Source organism: Neoarius graeffei, chromosome 15, assembly GCF_027579695.1.
Source record: "Neoarius graeffei isolate fNeoGra1 chromosome 15, fNeoGra1.pri, whole genome shotgun sequence".
Taxonomy (NCBI): Eukaryota; Metazoa; Chordata; class Actinopteri; order Siluriformes; family Ariidae; genus Neoarius; species Neoarius graeffei.
In genome coordinates, this window is record NC_083583.1 from 18,412,839 (window position 1) to 18,433,001 (window position 20,163).

The 20,163-nt window shown below is 42.6% G+C and overlaps 1 protein-coding gene across 1 annotated transcript in view; it reads right to left on the reverse strand.

Annotated features, from left to right (window-relative positions):
- The window catches only part of dennd5a (DENN/MADD domain containing 5A), a 158,258-nt gene that overhangs the window by 32,872 nt on the left and 105,223 nt on the right, over positions 1 to 20,163 (reverse strand). Inside the window, exons 5-8 of the mRNA XM_060940951.1 lie at positions 18,955 to 19,142; positions 13,971 to 14,285; positions 3,990 to 4,205; positions 3,456 to 3,690 (exon numbers count right to left, since the gene is read on the reverse strand). Coding sequence (XP_060796934.1) covers positions 3,456 to 3,690; positions 3,990 to 4,205; positions 13,971 to 14,285; positions 18,955 to 19,142 — 954 coding nt within the window. The remainder of the gene's footprint in view (positions 1 to 3,455; positions 3,691 to 3,989; positions 4,206 to 13,970; positions 14,286 to 18,954; positions 19,143 to 20,163) is intronic.

Genomic DNA, 20,163 nt, shown 5'->3' on the forward strand with positions numbered 1-20,163 from the left:
GAAACCCACGCGGACACGGGGAGAACACGCAAACTCCGCTATTTCATGTATAATCATTGCTACACTTCCCAGTTGTCCTGGTCCATTGAGGTATTCTCTGGTTCTGGTAATCCTGTATCTGTTCTATACTCTGACCTTTGCCTTTTCTGCTGAACTCGTTTACTAATTACCCACTGGGTCTGAAAGTTTAGCGCATTTTGTGTATGATGACCTTGGTTTGTTTATTGTTTATGCTCTCTGGGTTGTGGATTGACTGTATCTTTACATTTTGACAACCAGTATTCCAGATAGTTTATTTTACCAGGGCACCACGCCCAGCCTTCCAGAATGTGTGCCCTGCCCTCAAACACAAGCGCCATGCCCAAATTTCCAATGTCTTGCAAAAGTATTCATCCCCCTTGGTGTTTGTCCTGATTTGTCACGTTACAAGCTGGAATTAAAATGGATTTTTGGAGGGTTAGCGCCACTTGATTTACGCAACATGCCTACAACTTTAAAGGTGCAAATTGTTTTATTTTCTCATCTCATTATCTCTAGCCGCTTTATCCTGTTCTACAGGGTCGCAGGCAAGCTGGAGTCTATCCCAGCTGACTGCGGGCGAAAGGCGGGGTACACCCTGGACAAATCGCCAGGTCATCACAGGGCTGACACATAGACACAGACAACCATTCACACTCACATTCACACCTACGGTCAATTTAGAGTCACCAGTTAACCTAACCTGCATGTCTTTGGACTGTGGGGGAAACCGGAGCACCCGGAGGAAACCCACGCAGACACGGGGAGAACATGCAAACTCTGCACAGAAAGGCCCTCGCCGGCCACGGGGCTCGAACCCGGACCTTCTTGCTGTGAGGCAACAGCGCTAACCACTACACCACTGTGCTGCCTGTTTTATTTTATTTATTGTGACAAATAATTAAGATGAAAAAAACAGAAATCTGGAGAAACAGAAATCCATTTTAATTTCAGCTTGTCATGTGACAAAACAGGACAAACACCAAGGGGGACGAATACTTTTGCAAGACACTGTATATGCGCCCTACTCATAATTTTCCAGAACTTTCCAAGCACCCAGCACATACATACAGTATTTCTACTACAGAAAGAAAGTGCGCCCTAACGAGTGTTGCCGACTTGCAATGAAGGTAAAGCATGGTGACCAATCACAACACGCTATTAGTGTGGGGTCATAGTCATGCTCTGTTGACCATTTTGTCTTATTACAACAACAAGTCAGTGCAGGAAGGTACGTTTGAAAAGCCGCGATGCCTACAAGCACGTGAAAGAAACTAGATAGAACTCGATGCCAATGGCGTCGATGGGGATGCCTCTGCCCGGTAGACTACACACCTTATTAAGTTGTGATTTGGGGATGGACATTTGACCTCACAGTAATCTTGACCTGGTGAAATTACTTGTATTAGCTTTGGAGATATTGTGGTCACAAGGTTCTCGGACAGACATTTGACCTCACAGTGACCTTGACCTTAGACCTTTTAACCTCAAAATCTAATCAGTTCATGTTTGTCCCAAAGCGCACAAATGGTGAAAGTTTGGTGAAATTCCTTTCATTAGCCTTTGAGATATCACGTTCACAAGGTTTCAGGACAGACGGACGGACGGACGGACGGAAGGTTTCGGGACGGACACACGCACGGACGGACGGACGGACAGACGGACAACCCGAAAACAAAATGCGTCCTGCACCTTACGGTGGTGGAGGCATAAAAAGAATTGGTAAAAGCAGCAAGGAGCTCACAGAACCTTGCATCTCTATTTGCCAGAACGCAAGTAAATCTAGAAGTTGAGGACTAAACCTATTCAATCGAAAGTTAGGACTGATAGATCTAGACTCTAGATATAGATCTATAGAAAATCTAGTCACTAACGTTAACATTAACATTAATGTGTTAGACTAGATCCAGACTCTAACATTAATATCCCGGATCAATATTAATGATCAATTAACGCTACTAGTATTACTATTATTAGCTCATCCGCCCGAGAGGCGATGAGTTTATACCATCGTGTGTTATCTGTCGGCTGCCAGGCGTTGTCCACATTTCACGAAAATCGCTTCTTCTCTCTCAATTCTTCACCGATTTTTATTCTTTTTGGCAGGAAGGTAGGCCTGCCTGGGGTGCATATACACTACCATTCAAAAGTTTGGGGTCACTTTGAAATGTCCTTATTTTTGAAAGAAAAGCACTGTTCTTTTCAATGAAGATCACTTTAAACTAATCAGAAATCCACTCTATACATTGCTAATGTGCTAAATGACTATTCTAGCTGCAAATGTCTGGTTTTTGGTGCAATATCTCCATAGGTGTATAGAGGCCCATTTCCAGCAACTCTCACTCCAGTGTTCTAATGGTACAATGTGTTTGCTCATTGCCTCAGAAGGCTAATGGATGATTAGAAAACCCTTGTACAATCATGTTAGCACAGCTGAAAACAGTTGAGCTCTTTAGAGAAGCTATAAAACTGACCTTCCTTTGAGCAGATTGAGTTTCTGGAGCATCACATTTGTGGGGTCGATTAAATGCTCAAAATGGCCAGAAAAATGTCTTGACTATATTTTCTATTCATTTTACAACTTATGGTGGGAAATAAAAGTGTGACTTTTCATGGAAAACACAAAATTGTCTGGGTGACCCCAAACTTTTGAACGGAAGTGTAGCTTCTACCCAAATTTGCATAATTACAATTAATAATGAAGATATGGAGTAATGAAGCCTTAACGAGCAGTTTCCACACAAATCGCTTCTTCTCCCTCAATTCTCCAACAAATTTGATTCTTTCTGGCAGGAAGGTAGGGGTACCTAGGGTGCATATAACTTCTACTTAGATTTGCTTAATTACAATTATTAATGAAGTTATGGACTAAGCCTTAATGAGTGAGCAGTTCAACAAAAATCGCTTCTCGGTCAATTCCTCGCCATTTTGGATTCTTTCTGGCAAATAGGTTGGTATTCCTCGGGTGTATATAGCTTCTATATATAGCTTGTATACAGTGTATATAGCTTGCAACATTTATTGTGCAAGATGGACCACTTTAGATCATTCCTTCTGGACTAGACGGGGCCGGAGTGAGCTACGGCATCAGTGAGGGTCTCATTAGTAGTATTAACTAACGTTAGACGGTCATACAAATGCGCATGAAACTGGTTAACTAAGAAGCTTCAGATTTGCTTACTTTATTTGACAAAAGTAATTTGCCTTGCATAGTTGCCCAGTATGGCTAATTTTGCATGATAGATTGTCAACAGAGATGCGTGCAAAATTGCCCAAGATGCATGAATAATTGCCCAGGATAATCATTGGAATGCTACCCTTTTGGAAAACTAGCTGCAACACTGACAACCGATCATTTCCACCACTTTACAGCACCGTTTTGTGGCCAAAAAATTTTCTGGAAACCTGACTGAATTTCCTCTTGTGTCTGCTCTCACCTGCTTCTTCAATGTTGGTGCATTTCTGGTACATGGAGGTGCGCAGTGTCGGCGTCCTGACGTTCAGCAGCCGCACCTTTTCCACACGACTGTCAAACACTCGCAGCGTGTGCTCTTTGTCCTCGTCGTCGTGGTATAGGATCTTGCTGTCGATAAAAGAGGCAAACATCTGTGTCTCCAGGAAGCGGGACAGGAAGGGCAGGTAGGGCTCCGGCTGGTCAGACAGGAAGGAGGCCTGAGAGGGACAAAAATTCAAAAATGATATTTTGTATAGTACGTGAGCAGCTATATTCTGAAAAGAAGTTAATTTATCAGAATAAATAAAATAAAGTTTCAAGCAGCTCAGAAGACAGAGGAGACAATGGTGCACATTATCTGATAGTGATTGGTTAAAAGGACTGTTGTCTCAGACACAACAAATCAATGTTGATTCTGAAACAGGTCGTACATACAGAAACCCTGTAGACGAACAGAATATAACATGAAAAAAATGCAGCATCATGAGCAGTCTGTGGAACTTCAGCAGATGTTCACCTTGTCGAAGTTCTGCATCTGGTCCCGGTTACTGAACCAGGACTCTTTGTCTTGGCTGGGCTGGATGACGAAGACCTCGTAGTCGGCAAACATCTGTGTGAAACGGTTGGCGAAAACCTCCCGCACGCGGATGTTCAGCTGGTGCATCTTCAGCTCCTCTTCGTCATACTGCATCTTCATATCCTTATTAGTGCCTGAGTCCTCTTTCACATCCAGCTGCCAGACAAACCACAGAGCAGACCATGTTCACAAACACAGACACACAAAAAAACTGCAAAGCATCTGTTGGGAAAAAAAAAAAACCCTCAAAAGTTCTTAGCCTTAAAGGAAAATGAGCTGAGCAGAAGTGTCCAAGAGTAAAGTTTCACTATCACTTTAAACTTCCTTCCCCATAATCTCCTGTGGCGATTAGGGAAGGGACGCTTTTTCAGAAATGGTGTGAAATTCAAAGCTGGGTTTCAAAGTCAGAAAGCTGCTTGGCTTATCTCAGTATCACACAAGAGCCTGGGAAAGGAAGTGCCCGAGTTTGGTTTGAGCCAAGTAGCCAAGAGGGAATATCTCCCCAGAGACCCTGTTCCTGATGCAATAGGGGGCAAAACAGTAAAACCACATGGAAACCTTATGACCCTGCCAATGACACTGAATGGAAAACTGGGTCCAGAAAATTGAAATACAAGCAGCCACAAACTGGTTTCCTGCGCTGTAAAAAATAATTTGTTGTCTCATCTCATCTCATTATCTGTAGCCGCTTTATCCTGTTCTACAGGGTCGCAGGCAAGCTGGAGCCTATCCCAGCTGACTACGGGCGAAAGGCGGGGTACACCCTGGACAAGTCGCCAGGTCATCACAGGGCTGACACATAGACACAGACAACCATTCACACTCACATTCACACCTACGGTCAATTTAGAGTCACCAGTTAACCTAACCTGCATGTCTTTGGACTGTGGGGGAAACCGGAGTACCCAGAGGAAACCCACACGGACATGGGAAGAACATGCAAACTCCGCACAGAAAGGCCCTCGCCGGCCACGGGGCTTGAACCCGGACCTTCTTGCTGTGAGGCGACAGCGCTAACCACTACACCACCGTGCCGCCCTTGATTTGTTGTTTTAACTTAAAAAAGTTGGCGAACAATTTAACTTACTATATGAATTTCAACGAACTCAAAATTTTAAGGCAGCCCGGACACTAACTTTTTTTAAGTTAAAACAACAAATCATTTTTTACAGTGCGTACATGAGCAGTGTCCGAGCATGCAAGAATAGGAACTGAGCAAGTCTGTCAGGAAATTGCTGATCAGACCTCTGGCGACTCGCTCGTTCACAACAACAACAAACATCGTAGCATTTTTTGTCAACATTTATCTTTTTTTTATAAGATTTATTTATAAGATTATCAAAAATCTTTTAAATTTTTGCCAGCATTTCTCAGGAGAATAGCATTAATTCTACAGCATGGATAGCGATAACGACAGTGTTCACAGTGAAAGCGAGTTTTACTTCCCTGAGGAAGAAGAAATAAAAGAAAACATTTCAGGAGAAAGCCGAAAACCTGTAACTGTTACTAACGCCGAGCAAAAACATGGCTGAATCCTGAATGACTCAGTTTTGTATAAATAGGGGACTACACAGGCGGCAAAATGTAGTTTTTTTCCTGCCATGGAAGTGCACTTGTATACCGAGGAGGAAGCAATTTGCATGACAGCCGTGAATGAGGATTCAAAATGGCGGCTCGGCTCAGTTTTCCCTTTCGGGTGCTCTCGTTTTCTGTTAGAATTTGATAAAGAAAAGATAAATATATTATTTACCAGCTTAAGGTCGGTCCGTATGGTGAAATACCGTGACCTCGGCCTTGAATACTGACCTCGGCCCAGAGGGCCTCGCTCAGTACTTTCAAGACCTCGGTCACGGTATTTCACCATACGGACCTCCCAGCTGGTAAATAACATATATATATACAGGTAGTCGTTGACTTACGACCTATGCGACTTACGACCGATCGACTTTACGACCGTCTGGTTATGACTGGCAAGTGTTTCCCAGCTGAGCCAGCTGAGCGTACGACAGTTTCCGCCCCAGCTCCCGGCAGCACCTCTCGCCGCGTACAACAGTTTTCACCCCAGCTCCAGGCACATGCGCAGTCTCTCTCGCGCTCCCTCGCGCTCCGTCATACAGTTTCCGCCCCAGCTCCTGGTTTATGAAACGAGCAAATGCTCCCGCCAGCCCGAGCGCTGCAACAGCTGATGATGACATAGACGACCCACAGCCAAGCACCAGTGATGCCAGCGGTCACTAAATTTTGTATTTTGCTGTTTTACATTTGTATTTTGGTATGTTTCAAACTAAAATGTTTTCTATTTTTCACACCTGTATTTCATATTTTTTGTTTTGCACATATTAAACGAATTGTACTGTACGCAGTGTAGTATGCAGTGTTTGACTTAAACCAAATAATGAGCCAAGGTAATGAAATAAGAAAATGTTGATAAAATAAGACTTTAAGATGATTACAATATCATTACACATCACAATATACTTATGTTCATTTAATATAGGCCGACTTACGACCAGATCGGTTTACGACCGGTCAGTCGTAACCAAACGCAGTCGTAAGTCGACGACTACCTGTATTAATTTCAATGAACTCAAAATTTTAAGGCAGCCCGGGTACTAACTTTAAGTTAAAACAACAAATCATTTTTTTACAGTGAATAAACAAAAAGTCTTGCTAAGAATCATCAATTATCTAAGTATTAAATTAGACCAGTGGTTCTCAAAGTTTGGGCTGGGAAGCATTTCCATGGGGTGGTTTGTTTTTTTGGGTTTTTTTTTTTTTCAAACCCACTATTATCAAAGTGATCATATTTACTATTGAGGTCTTATAGCTAGGTGTATTTATTTTACTGGTCACTTCAACTGAATGACTTTAATCCAAACCTCAACATCTGATGAACACGTTAACATGAACTTAACGTGTTCTTCCAGTGAAAAGTTCAGGATAAAGGAGCTCTATGATCACACAACAGATATCCAGAATATTACTGTATTGTCTGCAAAAAATATGAGGATCCCTGAATGATTAAATCACAAAAGTACAGGACAGCATCCATCTACAACCATTCACATTCACCTGTATGAAGCACATACATATATATATTTTTATCGTTACATTTTTATCTGTATATTGTACAGTCGGCTTGTTCTTGGGATTTTTTTTTTCCTAAATTCTATTTTATGTTGTACAGTGTGTCTTTTTCTTTTCTCATGTATGATTACTTGCTGCTGCAAGATAATTTCCCAGCTTGGGATCAATAAAGTCAATCAATCAATCAATCAATCAATCAATCAATCAATCTATCTATCTATCTATCTATCTATCTATCTATCTATCTATCTATCTATCTATCTATCTATCTATCTATCTAACCAACTCCTCAACAAGAGAGATCAAATCACACAGTCGCACCATGATACAAACTGTGATAAGAAATACTGTTAGCAGCACTGTTCAGGTTAGAAATACAATAAAGGAGACATTTCCTCTTCAGTTTCGTAGACCTCTAATGTATTAGAATGGGCCATCAGCTCAAATTGCACCTTACGGACAAAATAACAGAAATTATTCTACCCACATTCACTGGATATGAGCAATCACGCACTCTGATTGGCTACTCTACTACTAGGATATTAGCTCGCATACTCTGAGTAGAGAAAAATGAAATGGCGTAGTGCATCAAGTCAGATATATCACTTTGCTATCAAGTATTTATAGTTTGTTTGTTTGTTTGTTTGTTTGTTTTTATTCCCCCAATATCTCCTGTTCCACAGTCCAGCCTAGTTGGTGGCGGTAATGCACTTTTAATTTGGTTTGCCAACTGCCAAAAAAACCCTAAAGAAGAAGAAAAACATGACGGCACGTGTTGCTGTCGAGGACGAAATAAAAACTCTACTCAAAAACAAAACCTCAAAAAATACCTAAATAAATAAATAAATAAAGCAATGAAATATGGAATAAAAGTATTTCATGGTAAGGACGCTAAAAACATATATATTTTTTATTTTTCAAGAATTATTATTATCGCATTTTTCACCAATTGCTCCTGTCATCTCGCCGGTTTGTTTACATTCTAAGCGGAAATTATTTTGTCTGACGTTTTGTATAAAGTTTTTATTTATCAAATTTGTAAAAAATAAAAATAAAAATGCTCTGTTTCTCAAAATCCAGTGAATGTGGATAGAATAAAATAGTTATTCCACTCAATCTTGTTGTACGTGGCTTATAGCCGACCTAGTGCTACGCACCTCGTTGGCTATCAGCTCATGTACGACTTGATTTCGTGGAATAACTGTAAAATGGCTTGGGATCAGCAATGAGGCAACGATATCTGTAATCTTTTGGAAATGCGGTGTTAATAGTATCTGTAATACATTTAATAATAATAATAATAATAATAATAATACAGGCAAAAATCCTGTGCAAAGGATTGATAAGTGATTAATACAAGTAATAATTCATATTTAATAATTTACTCACTTATTATAGGAAGAATATACCAATTATGTATCTATTTTCTGTGATTTTTTTTCAGAATGATATTATTTATACCCATTTAAAATATATTTTAAAAAATATGCAACTAATTCATGTTAAAAGCAAATATTCCCTTGTGGCAGTCAAAACATTTTTGTATGTAAGTCACGGTCAAGGTTAATCCAGACGCTGAAAGCAGTGCAGTACAAGATAAGAGACAGACACAGCAGCAGGGTAGAAACTGTTCCCCAAAGCCAAGCCAATATATTTTATGTACAATGCGAGGGCAGGACCACATCTCGTAGTGGAATTATTATTATTATTTTTGGTGAGCAAACATGATGCTATACGATCATTTTGTATTAATATGCAGGTGATTATAGCAAATCGTGCGCGTTGATTGGTCGAGAAATTCGGACTATTTCTCAATAATCACCTCGAGCAACCCGGCAAAATGGCGGCCAATTACTTTGTCACTGTAAGTGAGGAAGAATTATTAATGATGAAAGAAAATGCTGCTCCTAAAAGCACTAAAGATGCCACTAAGTTTGGTCTAAAACTATTCAAAGCCAAGGTGGAATTGTGATTTATTTTATCTATTTCAAAACCAAGTATTTTATGTGACTCTGTATAGATAAGTAACAAATCTGCACACATTACATTTGCATGCCGCTTTTGAAGTTTTAAATAAATTATTTTTTTAATATGATTTTTAATTTTTTTAATAATCACCTGTATATTTATACTAAAACAATTATCCGCCTCAGACTCCGTGAATATCGGTAATTATTCTATCCACATTCACTGGATATGAGCAATCGCGTGCTATGATTGGCTACTCTACTATTAGGCTATCAGCTCATATAACGCAAGTAGAAAAAAACAAATTGGCGGCTTTGTTATCAAGTTAAAAAAAAAAAAAAACTGAAATAGCTAAAAGAATACAGTTCCTCCCCATATCTTCTGTTCCACACCCCAGCTCAGTCAGTGGTGGTAATGCACCTTTAAATTGGTTTGCCAACCACCAAAAAAAAAAGAAGAAAATGACAGAGCGTGTTACTGAACCAACCAAGGACGAAATAAAAACTCTACTTAAAAGCAAAACTCCCAAAAAATAAAAAAGTAACAAAATATGAAATGAAAGTCTTTGATGGTAAGAACACATCTTTTTTATTTTTCAAGAATTATTATTATTATAGCATTTTTCACAAATTGCTGCTGTCATTTCACCGGTTTGTGTACATTCTAAGCAGAAATGATTTTGTCGGATGTTTTGTATAAAGTTTTTATTTATCTAATTTGCAAAAAATAAAAATACTCTCTCAAAATCCAATGAACGTGGATATAATAAAACAGTTATTCCGCTCAATCTTGTCGTACATGGCTTACAGCCAACGCGGTGCTATGCGGCTCGTCGGCTATCAGCACATATACGACTCGATTTCGTGGAATGACTGTTAAATAATAACCTCGACTTCGTCTTGGTTCTTAAGGCCAATTTATGCTGACAACCCAGTCCTCGCAGATGGCGTCGCAGATGGAGTCTGCGTAGCCCCCCCACCTTCGCAGACGCTCTGCGCGCACCTCCCAAAAATTGTGACCACCGCAGAAGCCTCGCAGACAGCGTCGCAGACAAGAGGGCTCTGATTGGTTCACTCTACATCCGCTGTACACGCACTTCCGCTTCCCTACTTTCCTGGTTTGGTTTGTTTTCACGACCGCCATTTTTAAAAACACGAGCGAAGATGGAGTAGCACGAAGAGCGGTTGATCAAGGAAGTGAGGAAGTACGTACATCTATACGACTCCAGTTCTAGTCATTATAAGTAACCGGAGGATAAACACTCCACTAACCACACCCACCAACTACTCCTAGCGATTTCGTGACTTCGCGCCCCCTTGCGTTGTGGCGGTGAATAACATCGCACATGCCTATTACTCCCCGCTCAACGATAAATTACAACTGTCTGCGAAAAGCTATCTGCGAAAGCCTTGTCGCAAGAGCATGTAGAGGTGACCGATAGTCACTTCACCTTTGTTGAATTATTGTTAAATAGCTGTTCATTTACATTAGTCTCTGTTAATGCGCTTAACCGGCTAACTAGCTTGCCGTATGTTATTACATCAGGTTAACTACCACTTTTTATCCAAGTCATTTAGGTCTCCAGTGTGCTGCCTATTCCTAGTCACGGAGCTACTCGACTGATGGGTTCTCATCTCATTATCTCTAGCCGCTTTATCCTTCTACAGGGTCGCAGGCAAGCTGGAGCCTATCCCAGCTGACTACGGGCGAAAGGCGGGGTACACCCTGGACAAGTCGCCAGGTCATCACAGGGCTGACATATAGACACAGACAACCATTCACACTCACATTCACACCTACGGTCAATTTAGAGTCACCAGTTAACCTAACCTGCATGTCTTTGGACTGTGGGGGAAACCGGAGCACCCGGAGGAAACCCACGCAGACACGGGGAGAACATGCAAACTCCACACAGAAAGGCCCTCGCCGGCCCCGGGGCTCGAACCCGGACCTTCTTGCTGTGAGGCGACAGCGCTAACCACTACACCACCGTGCCGCCCGACTGATGGGTTAGTGAACGAATTTAGAATTTGTCCATTACTGATTCACCAATGTGGAATCAAAGTGGCAAAGAAAGTGATTTACTTTGCTGTAAATCTAATGTATCAAAAGTGTAGATGTTCACTATATGGCCAGAAGTTTGTGGACATCTGACCATCACACCCATATGTGTCTGGTCCACCAGATTTTCATACCAGATGTTCAGATTATGGATTGTGAGTTATACCTGCTGCATTACACTACCAAGCCTCCATATACAGGAAATCCAAACCAAAGTGAAACTGGACCAAGGGAAGTTACTGTAAACCTGACATGAAATCATGTGCGCGCAACCCAAAATGGTCCATTTTCCAGGCAGAAAGCCTTCAAAATGTCCATGATGTTTCGGCTAGGTCTTAAGTGTATTTTTGGACCAGAATGGCTCTACTTTTACTATGGATTTGCAAAACAGCTATAGGTCATTTAATTCAATGCCTCAGTGATTGGTTGGCACCGTGCCAAATTCATTTTTGGCACTGTGCCAATTATGCCAGAATATTAGTCGCCGGTGCTTTGTTTTGAACATGGGACCAACTTTAACCTGTACAAAATGTTACCAACAAAGCTAGAACTGTTGTTGATACGACACAGTCAGTCACAAAATATGTTTTTATTCTTTCTAACCTCTGAGCATGCAGTGTTGAAAACATGGAGAGCAGGACTCAGAATCAGTCAGTACATGTACAACGATTGGACGCTGTCGAGTGTCCGGTTCTGGACAGGAACTACACGGTAGTCATTTAAAACGAGTCCCTGTCTCAAGTCCTCTAGAACCGGCTTCAGTCCAACACATTCGTGGATGATGTTCTCATCTCATCTCATTATCTCTAGCTGCTTTATCCTGTTCTACAGGGTCGCAGGCAAGCTGGAGCCTATCCCAGCTGACTACGGGTGAAAGGTGGGGTACACCCTGGACAAGTCGCCAGGTCATCGCAGGGCTGACACATAGACACAGACAACCATTCACACTCACATTCACACCTACGCTCAATTTAGAGTCACCAGTTAACCTAACCTGCATGTCTTTGGACTGTGGGGGAAACCGGAGCACCCGGAGGAAACCCACGCGGACACGGGGAGAACATGCAAACTCCACACAGAAAGGCCCTTTCCGGCCACGGGGCTCGAACCCGGACCTTCTTGCTGTGAGGCGACAGCGCTAACCACTACACCACCGTGCCGCCCCGAAATAGCAATTAGAACTCAAATAAATCACGAAGTAATCAGCAAGACTGTGTGTTATTCATGTGCTTTAAATACTGTACCGACAGTAAACAACCAAAGAACAGCACAAATATTCAGGGGAGGTTTCCCTCTGACGGTGTGGTGCGGAACTGTTCCTGCTAGACGTGACAGAAATAATGTGAAGTTCATTTACATGTAAGACATTACATTACCTTAATGGCATTTAGCAGACGCTCTTATCCAGAGCGACATCCAGCGCCCTCCACAATTATTGGCACCCCTGAGGACCCGGAGGAAACCCACGCGGACACGGGGAGAACATGCAAACTCCGCACAGAAAGGCCTTCGTCGGCCATGGAGCTCGAACCCGGACCTTCTTGCTGTGAGGCGACAGCACTAACCACTACACCACCGTGCTGCCGGGTGGATGATGTTAAAAGTGGTAAATGTATCCTGTCGGGGTGCTATTGAGGTGATTATTCATTTATAGTTAAGCCAGTATCTCACTGGGCTGCGACAGCCTGCGACTAGTTGAAGACACAACAACTGCGATAAAATATGCGAATTAGCGACAATTTTCACTTGGAATCACACTGAATTGATATTCGCACATTTTACCGCAATTGTTGTGTCTCCAACTAGTCGCAGGCTGTCACAGCCCAGTGAGATACTGGCTGAACTCGCACTTCCTGTCTCACGGAAACTGACTTGAGAAGGGTTCGCGACGGCTTTGCGACACCAGCGACGCATTTGCGGCTATTTTGAGAGAAATTTTGTCGCGCGGATTTTTTGAACATGTTCAAAATTTCAGCGGCGAAGGAGCGACACTTTGCGACTCATGCGAGGAAACTGAGAAGCCCTGCGAATGTTTCAAGACACTTTTGAAACTCTCTCGCGAATGACGTTCGCAATTTGTCGCAAGCTGTCGCAGCCTAGTGAGATACTGGCTTTACTGGATCAACCAGCAAAACAGTGCAAAACATCACGCACTTTTCCAACGCCGTTTCTACGCATTCTGTAAACAGAGCATCTGGTACAAAAATCCCGTGGCGTGACACACATGTGGTTCTTTCCCGAATTGTTGCCACAAAGTTAGAAGCACACAACTGTATAGAAAGTCTTGGTATGCTGTTGAATTATAACTTCCTTTCCCTGGAACTAAAAGGCCCAAACATGTTCCAGCATCACGATGCCTCTGTGTGCAAAGCAAGCTCCATGAAGACATGGTTTGCCAAGGCTGATATGGAAGAACTTGAGTGTCCTGCACAGATCCCTGACCTTAACCCCACTGAACACTTTTGGGATGAACCGGAACGCTGACTGCACCCCAGGCCTCCTCACCCGACATCAGTGCCTGACCTCACTAATGCTCCTGTGACTGAATGAGCAAAAAACCCCAACAGCCTCGCTCCAAAATCTAGTGGAAAGCCTTCCCAGAAGAGTGGGGGTTATTATAACAGGAAAGCGGGAACAAATCTGGAATGGGATGTTCAAATACCACATATGGGTGTGATAGTCTGATGTGGGAACAAATCTGGAATGGGATGTTCAAATACCACATATGGGTGTGATGGTCTGATGTCCACCAACTTTTGGCCATATTTATAAGTCAGATACCTCTTTCGTCTTCTGTAGACTCACCTTCTCCAGGCTGACTCCGGTTCTCTTGACCAGGGCCTGCAGCCGTGCGATGGTCTCGTTCTCCCTCAGCAGGTAGGAGTTCAGTGGAGAGCTGGCCAGGTTTCCGTTGCGTTTGTCAGAAGCCATGTCCGCAGCTCGGAAGCCTTTTAGCATACTCGGGCCTTCACTGCAGTGCACGTTTCCTTCTGGGGACACACCGAACGCCATCAAGACTTCTGAGATCTCCTGGATGAACTCCAGCTTGTTAGGAAACTGTGGCAAATCTTCAGGCAGCTCAATGAAGTGGTTGTCAATGTCGACGAAGCACAGATTGGCCTGAGGGTTAAAAAAAAAAAAAAGATATATCGCTTTTATGATGTCAAGCAAACTGAAGCATCCCAGTTGACCAGCCTGCTGCATGAGATACTGACCTGATTAGCATGACGGCATGTATTATATATAGCCAGGATTATTTTTAACATTAACAAATAAATGGAATTTATTCACATATTCGCAAAAGCACAATGACAAGCTGATGTTTTCTCGAAATGTGATAAATATAGACTTCACAAATTATCTAAATTGTGAGTCAAAAAAAGTTTCTTCGCGTAACACCAACAGAATAATGAAAATGTGTTAATGTAAAGCGCTCGCTGATGAATGAACCTGTTAGAAGATAGAATCGTTTCGAAATTTACTGTGGCTATAAATAATGGCATCCTTTCTTATTGGACACACCCAAAGGTTTAAAGTGCATATCACGGGTAAATTCAGGAGCAAGATCAGTGTAATTCTCCTATTTCAGATTAAACTTTGGTCAAATATCTGTCACATTCTGCATTCTCTGCTTTTTTTTTTTACCTTGCGCAATACCAGAAAAATTCAGTTGAAATCAAGCCATTTGAGGCGAATTGGTCCGCCTCTGAAAAAACTTGGCGTTTGGATTTCCCGGCAAACATTGATTTTTGTGACGTCGCGTGCGGGACGCCTCGCTCTGAATCCTATGCCAGCGCTGGTTTGTTTATGAGAAAACGACCTGGTGGTTTTCTGCAAATTTCTTCAACGTTATCGCGTAATTATTAAAATGGTTAACAGATTTATCGCAGGAGGGCGTAGCAACACCAATCTTGATGGGATTAGTACTCATCATTTCCCAAAAGACCGGACAATGAGAGAGAAATGGGAGCGCTTGGTCTACACAGCAGGGCTAGAATTTCGTGAAAATTTGCAGGAATCTGTTTGGATTCTCGCAAAACCATTTTTTCCAATAAAATTTTCCAATAAAATTTTTCCCATAACTCATAACATCATTCACGACCTTGCCTCTATATCTGAAAAAGTAAATTCAATATTCTCTGTAATTGCATGTCTTGATAATTTATTTATTTCAAATTCTGATGGTGTTCATTTTAATTTGAGTGTAATTTTATTAACATGTAAAAAAATGATCAAATTTCTCATGTCAGTAACCTGTATTTTTGTGTGTTTATCATATATTTATTCATTTCATTGGTCTTGTCTTTCTGATTCTGAATGACTGCACTAGTGTGTTTGTGTCAGACTCCTGTATATCATTATATGCGTGACGATCATCGACCGTGAAACAGAATGCCCACCGTGCTTTGATTTGGTCATAGTGCAGGCTGCATGTCTTACACCTCACCTTGACCGCGAAATCGTCTTCAAAGTCGAAGTCATAATTGTCTAGTAGGTCATCGCCCCACGCCTGTAAACCGCGCCGCGATATTCTGTTCGTTTTTTCAACGGATTTCGAGGTGTTTGGCTGACTATCACTTGAGCTGGAGTACGCCATCTTGTTATTCTTGACAACAAAAGCCACCTGGCGAGTACTCTGCGGACTAGATGCAAGCGACACCAAGCGAGTGAAAAACACACTTTGCACATGCGCAGAACGTTTGTTTATTGAAACCGAAACCGTTTGTGGAATTTTTGTGTTGAAGTGATTACTTTGATATTTTACGATAAAATTACGATATTTCTTGAATATTTTGCGCGAATCCGTTGAGAGTCGTCTGGGGAACAATTTACGCGAATACTCACGCGAATCGATTCGCGGATTCGCGCCAAAATTCTAGCCCTGACAGGCTGTGCACTGAAACCGTGCAAGCTCGCGCAGCCTGCTGGCGCTTCCACAGGCGACGTCACGAATCTGGCTCCAGACTCCCTTGGGATTTTTCCAGACACGTTTTGTTATTTGATTTTTTCCTGCTGTAGACAGATGGCCTTGTGCAAAATTACCCTTCTGGATGAGTGTGTAAAGGGACATACTTTCATATAAAAAAAAAAACAAAATTGGTCCAGAATATGCACTTTAAGAGCAAAACTAGCACACACACACACAAATGATATCTAAAAGATGAGTGTTTAACTAAATATTAGATTCACTACTTGGAAATTAATTGCATTCTTCTTTGGTGTAAGATCTATTTTAGGAAGGATTATTTTAAGTTTCCTATTTACAGACTCAGAAGGCCTGGTTAGGAAAATGAGTTCACTGTTTACATTCTAAAGAAGTGTTAAATTCAGAATTTTGAGAAAGTAAAATGAAGAAGGAAATTTAACTTTTCCTTGTGCCAAACGAGACGCAACCAGTACATTTTTATGGCTCGAGAAGCACAATAAGACCTGAACGTCAAGGATGTAGGAGCTCATTTGGCCTGCCATCAAAACAACTATGACGACCAAAACATCAAACAGAACTGAACTGCGACGATGTGAGCGAGGACCAACCTCCACGACAAATTGTTTACAACAGGAAAATCAACAAAGCACGAAATTTTTTTATTCCCCAAGAGAAGATCGACCCAAAACATCGATCAAAACTGAATTCGCATGATAAATGAGAGAGGAGATACAATTCTAGTCAGAAGAAAATGTGTTACATCGACCTAATGACTAATGTGTTAGCAAAAAATTGACAACCCAATGACCAAGTTTTGTGCATCAGGTCTAGTTCTTTCAAATAAAACAAACAATCTCATCTCATTCTCATCTCATTATCTCTAGCCGCTTTATCCTGTTCTACAGGGTCGCAGGCAAGCTGGAGCCTATCCCAGCTGACTACGGGCGAAAGGCGGGGTACACCCTGGACAAGTCGCCAGGTCATCACAGGGCTGACACATAGACACAGACAACCATTCACACTCACATTCACACCTACGCTCAATTTAGGTGGGGTTTACATTAGACCGTATCAGCGGATCATCAGATTAACGTTTTTAAAAACGATTAGCGTGCACACAGCAACGCCAATACACGATTCGCGTGCACACAGCAACGCCAATACACGGATACGCTAATCACATGACTAATTCGGCACGTAAGTTGAAATGTGTCAGTGCGGCTCATCGCTTCCTCCTCAGCGGCTGCGCTCCAAATCACTCCGCCCTGAACAGCGAGTGCCCTCTGGAGGGTGCGCACTCCGGCCCTGCGCAGCTCACAGAGCGCGCGAGTGTAGTGCACGAGCAGTGATTCGGGACTGAGCCGCTGTGCGCAAGTCACTTACCACTTGCAAGTGGAAGGATGGCAAGCCTAAAGACAATCATAACTACACAATGGGCAGTATTTGCATCAGTATTTGCAGTATTTTCATACTTTTATACTCTTTAATGAAAGGTGATACAAGGTGGAAGTCCGCGCCGTTTTTCAGCAGTCGCGTCACATGACCAACGCCAGCGAATCAGGAAGGTGGATGTCACAGTGACGTTGTCCAATGATGACGCCAGCTAGAGCTCAGCACAGCGTATCCGCGTATTCTCAATGTTTACACAGCACCGGATCAGACACGATCTGGATTGAATACGTGGACCCTGGCGGATTCCCGTTTCCCGGCGTTTCCAGGCGTTTTAATGTAAACGGACAGTGCATCCGCGAAGAAAACGAGACAGATACGGTCTAATGTAAACTTGGCCTTAGAGTCACCAGTTAACCTAACCTGCATGTCTTTGGACTGTGGGGGAAACCGGAGCACCCGGAGGAAACCCACGCGGACACGGGGAGAACATGCAAACTCCGCTCAGAAAGGCCCTCGCCGGCCACGGGGCTCGAACCCGGACCTTCTTGCTGTGAGGCGACAGCGCTAACCACTACACCACCGTGCCGCCTAAAACAAACAATCAAAACTGAAATCCATTGAGAACTGAGGGAAGAGACACGATTTAACTGAAAATAAACAAAGTTGTAAACAAAGTGTTTACAACAAGAAAATCAACAAACAAACGACCAAGTTTTGTTCCCTGAGGGAAGCTCGACTCAAAACATCGATCAGAACTGAAATCGGGTGAGAACTGCGAGAAGAGATACAGTTCTAACGAGATGTCCCAAAACTCGTGAAGTCGACCTAATTAACAGTTCGTTAGCAAAAATTTAACAATACAATGACCAGGTTTTGTGCAGAAGGTCTAGTTCTTTCAAATAAAACAATCATAACCGAAATCCATTGAGAACTGAGGGAGGAGATATGATTTAACTGAAAATACACAAAGTTGTAAACAAATTGTTTACAACAGGAAAATCAACAAACAAATGACCAAGTTTTGTTCCCTGAGCAAAGATCGACCTAAAACATCGATCAGAACTGAAATCGGATGAGATAAAAAAGAGGAGATACAATTCTAATGAGAGGCCTGGAAAATGTGTTAATTTGGCCTAATCACGAACCCGTTAGCAAAAAATTTGACAAAACAACAAGCGAGTTTTGTGCAGAGTGACGAGTAGCCTATTAACTAAAATGGGGCAGTCGAGCAGTAACGTGAGTCCAGCACAGCAGCAGAGACGGTTTCACATAAAGGCAGCAACAGCCACTGTCAAATGGTGCGATTGGAGTCTTGTTCTCGGACTCGACTCGGATCAATAGTGGACTTGGACTCGACTCGAAATTTTCTTTACTGACTTGGACTTGAACACTGGGGACTCGAGACTGGATTCGGACTCGGGGTTTAGTGACTCGAATGCAACACTGGTCTAAACCATGACTTGATCTGACCTCCTGAGGCAGTTCCAGCTTGGTGCGGTCATCCTGGCCATTGGAGTGAAGGCCCATGAGGTAAGGCACGGGCGCATCCAGGAAGTGCAGCAGTGAGGCGGGTAGAATGGGCACGTAGACGTGCTGCCACTGGAACGGGAACATTAAAGCTGTGATGCTCTCGGCCACGATCATCAGCCGCTGGTAATCTGCTCGACATGTGGAGAAAGAGACAAAATAAGAGCACATGTGGCTAAAATGAGTGACATTATTATATAGTAGTCAGGACAGGTATTGTTTGAGGCTGCTCTGAAGGAGACAAAACAGTTAAAGGTCCCATGGCATGAAATTTTCACTTTCTGAGGTTTTTTAACGTTAAAATGAGTTCCTCTGACCTTCTTAAGTCACCCCAGTGGCTAGAGATTTCATAATGTGTAAACCAAACTATGCCCACCCTTTGTCAACATTTGAGAATGGCGCGTCAAAACGGCGCGTTGATAGGCTCTTCCCTTTACTACGTCAGCAAGGGAGATGATCCCCACGCCCCCCCTCTGGATTCCCACCCACTGTATGGATTGCCCGCCCAGCTCAAAAGTTGCCACCAAACATGGAAGTTGCGCTGTACATGGATGTGACAACACAGAAAGGAGTCTGTTTTTACTGCCGACGGGAGAGCCCCTGAAGACGCAGTGGCTTAATTTTATTTACTCCAATAATACGCCGTCGAGTCTACCTAAGACGGTGTATGTTTGTCGGAAGCATTTTCCTGATGAATGTTTCCACAACTTGGGACAGTACAGGGCAGGTTTTGCACATCAACTGTCACTGAAGCCTGGGTCCGTACCAAGCATCCCTGCCGCATCAGCCACAAACACCGAACAAGTAAGTGTATAACTGTTAAGTCGTTTTGCCGTGTTTTAAAATCGGTGCCACGTTAGCCTTGCAATGGCTACATTAGCTGTGCAGCTAACCGCTTCCTGCAGTTAGCCAGGTACTCTGCGCTACAAAACCAAAAAGCATGCAGCATGCTCTGTTATAATAGCCAATCAAAAAAGTTTTTACAAAGACACCCACATTCTTTTTTTTAAGTCACTCGTTCATTTTATTTGTTTGTTTGTTCAGTAAAAACCCAAACATTTGTTGAATTTATTTTATTTCCTCGCGTCACACCTTAATGACGTCAGTGCGCGGTATTTTTCCCTTCGCGGTTTGTTCCTTCTCTCTCGCCAT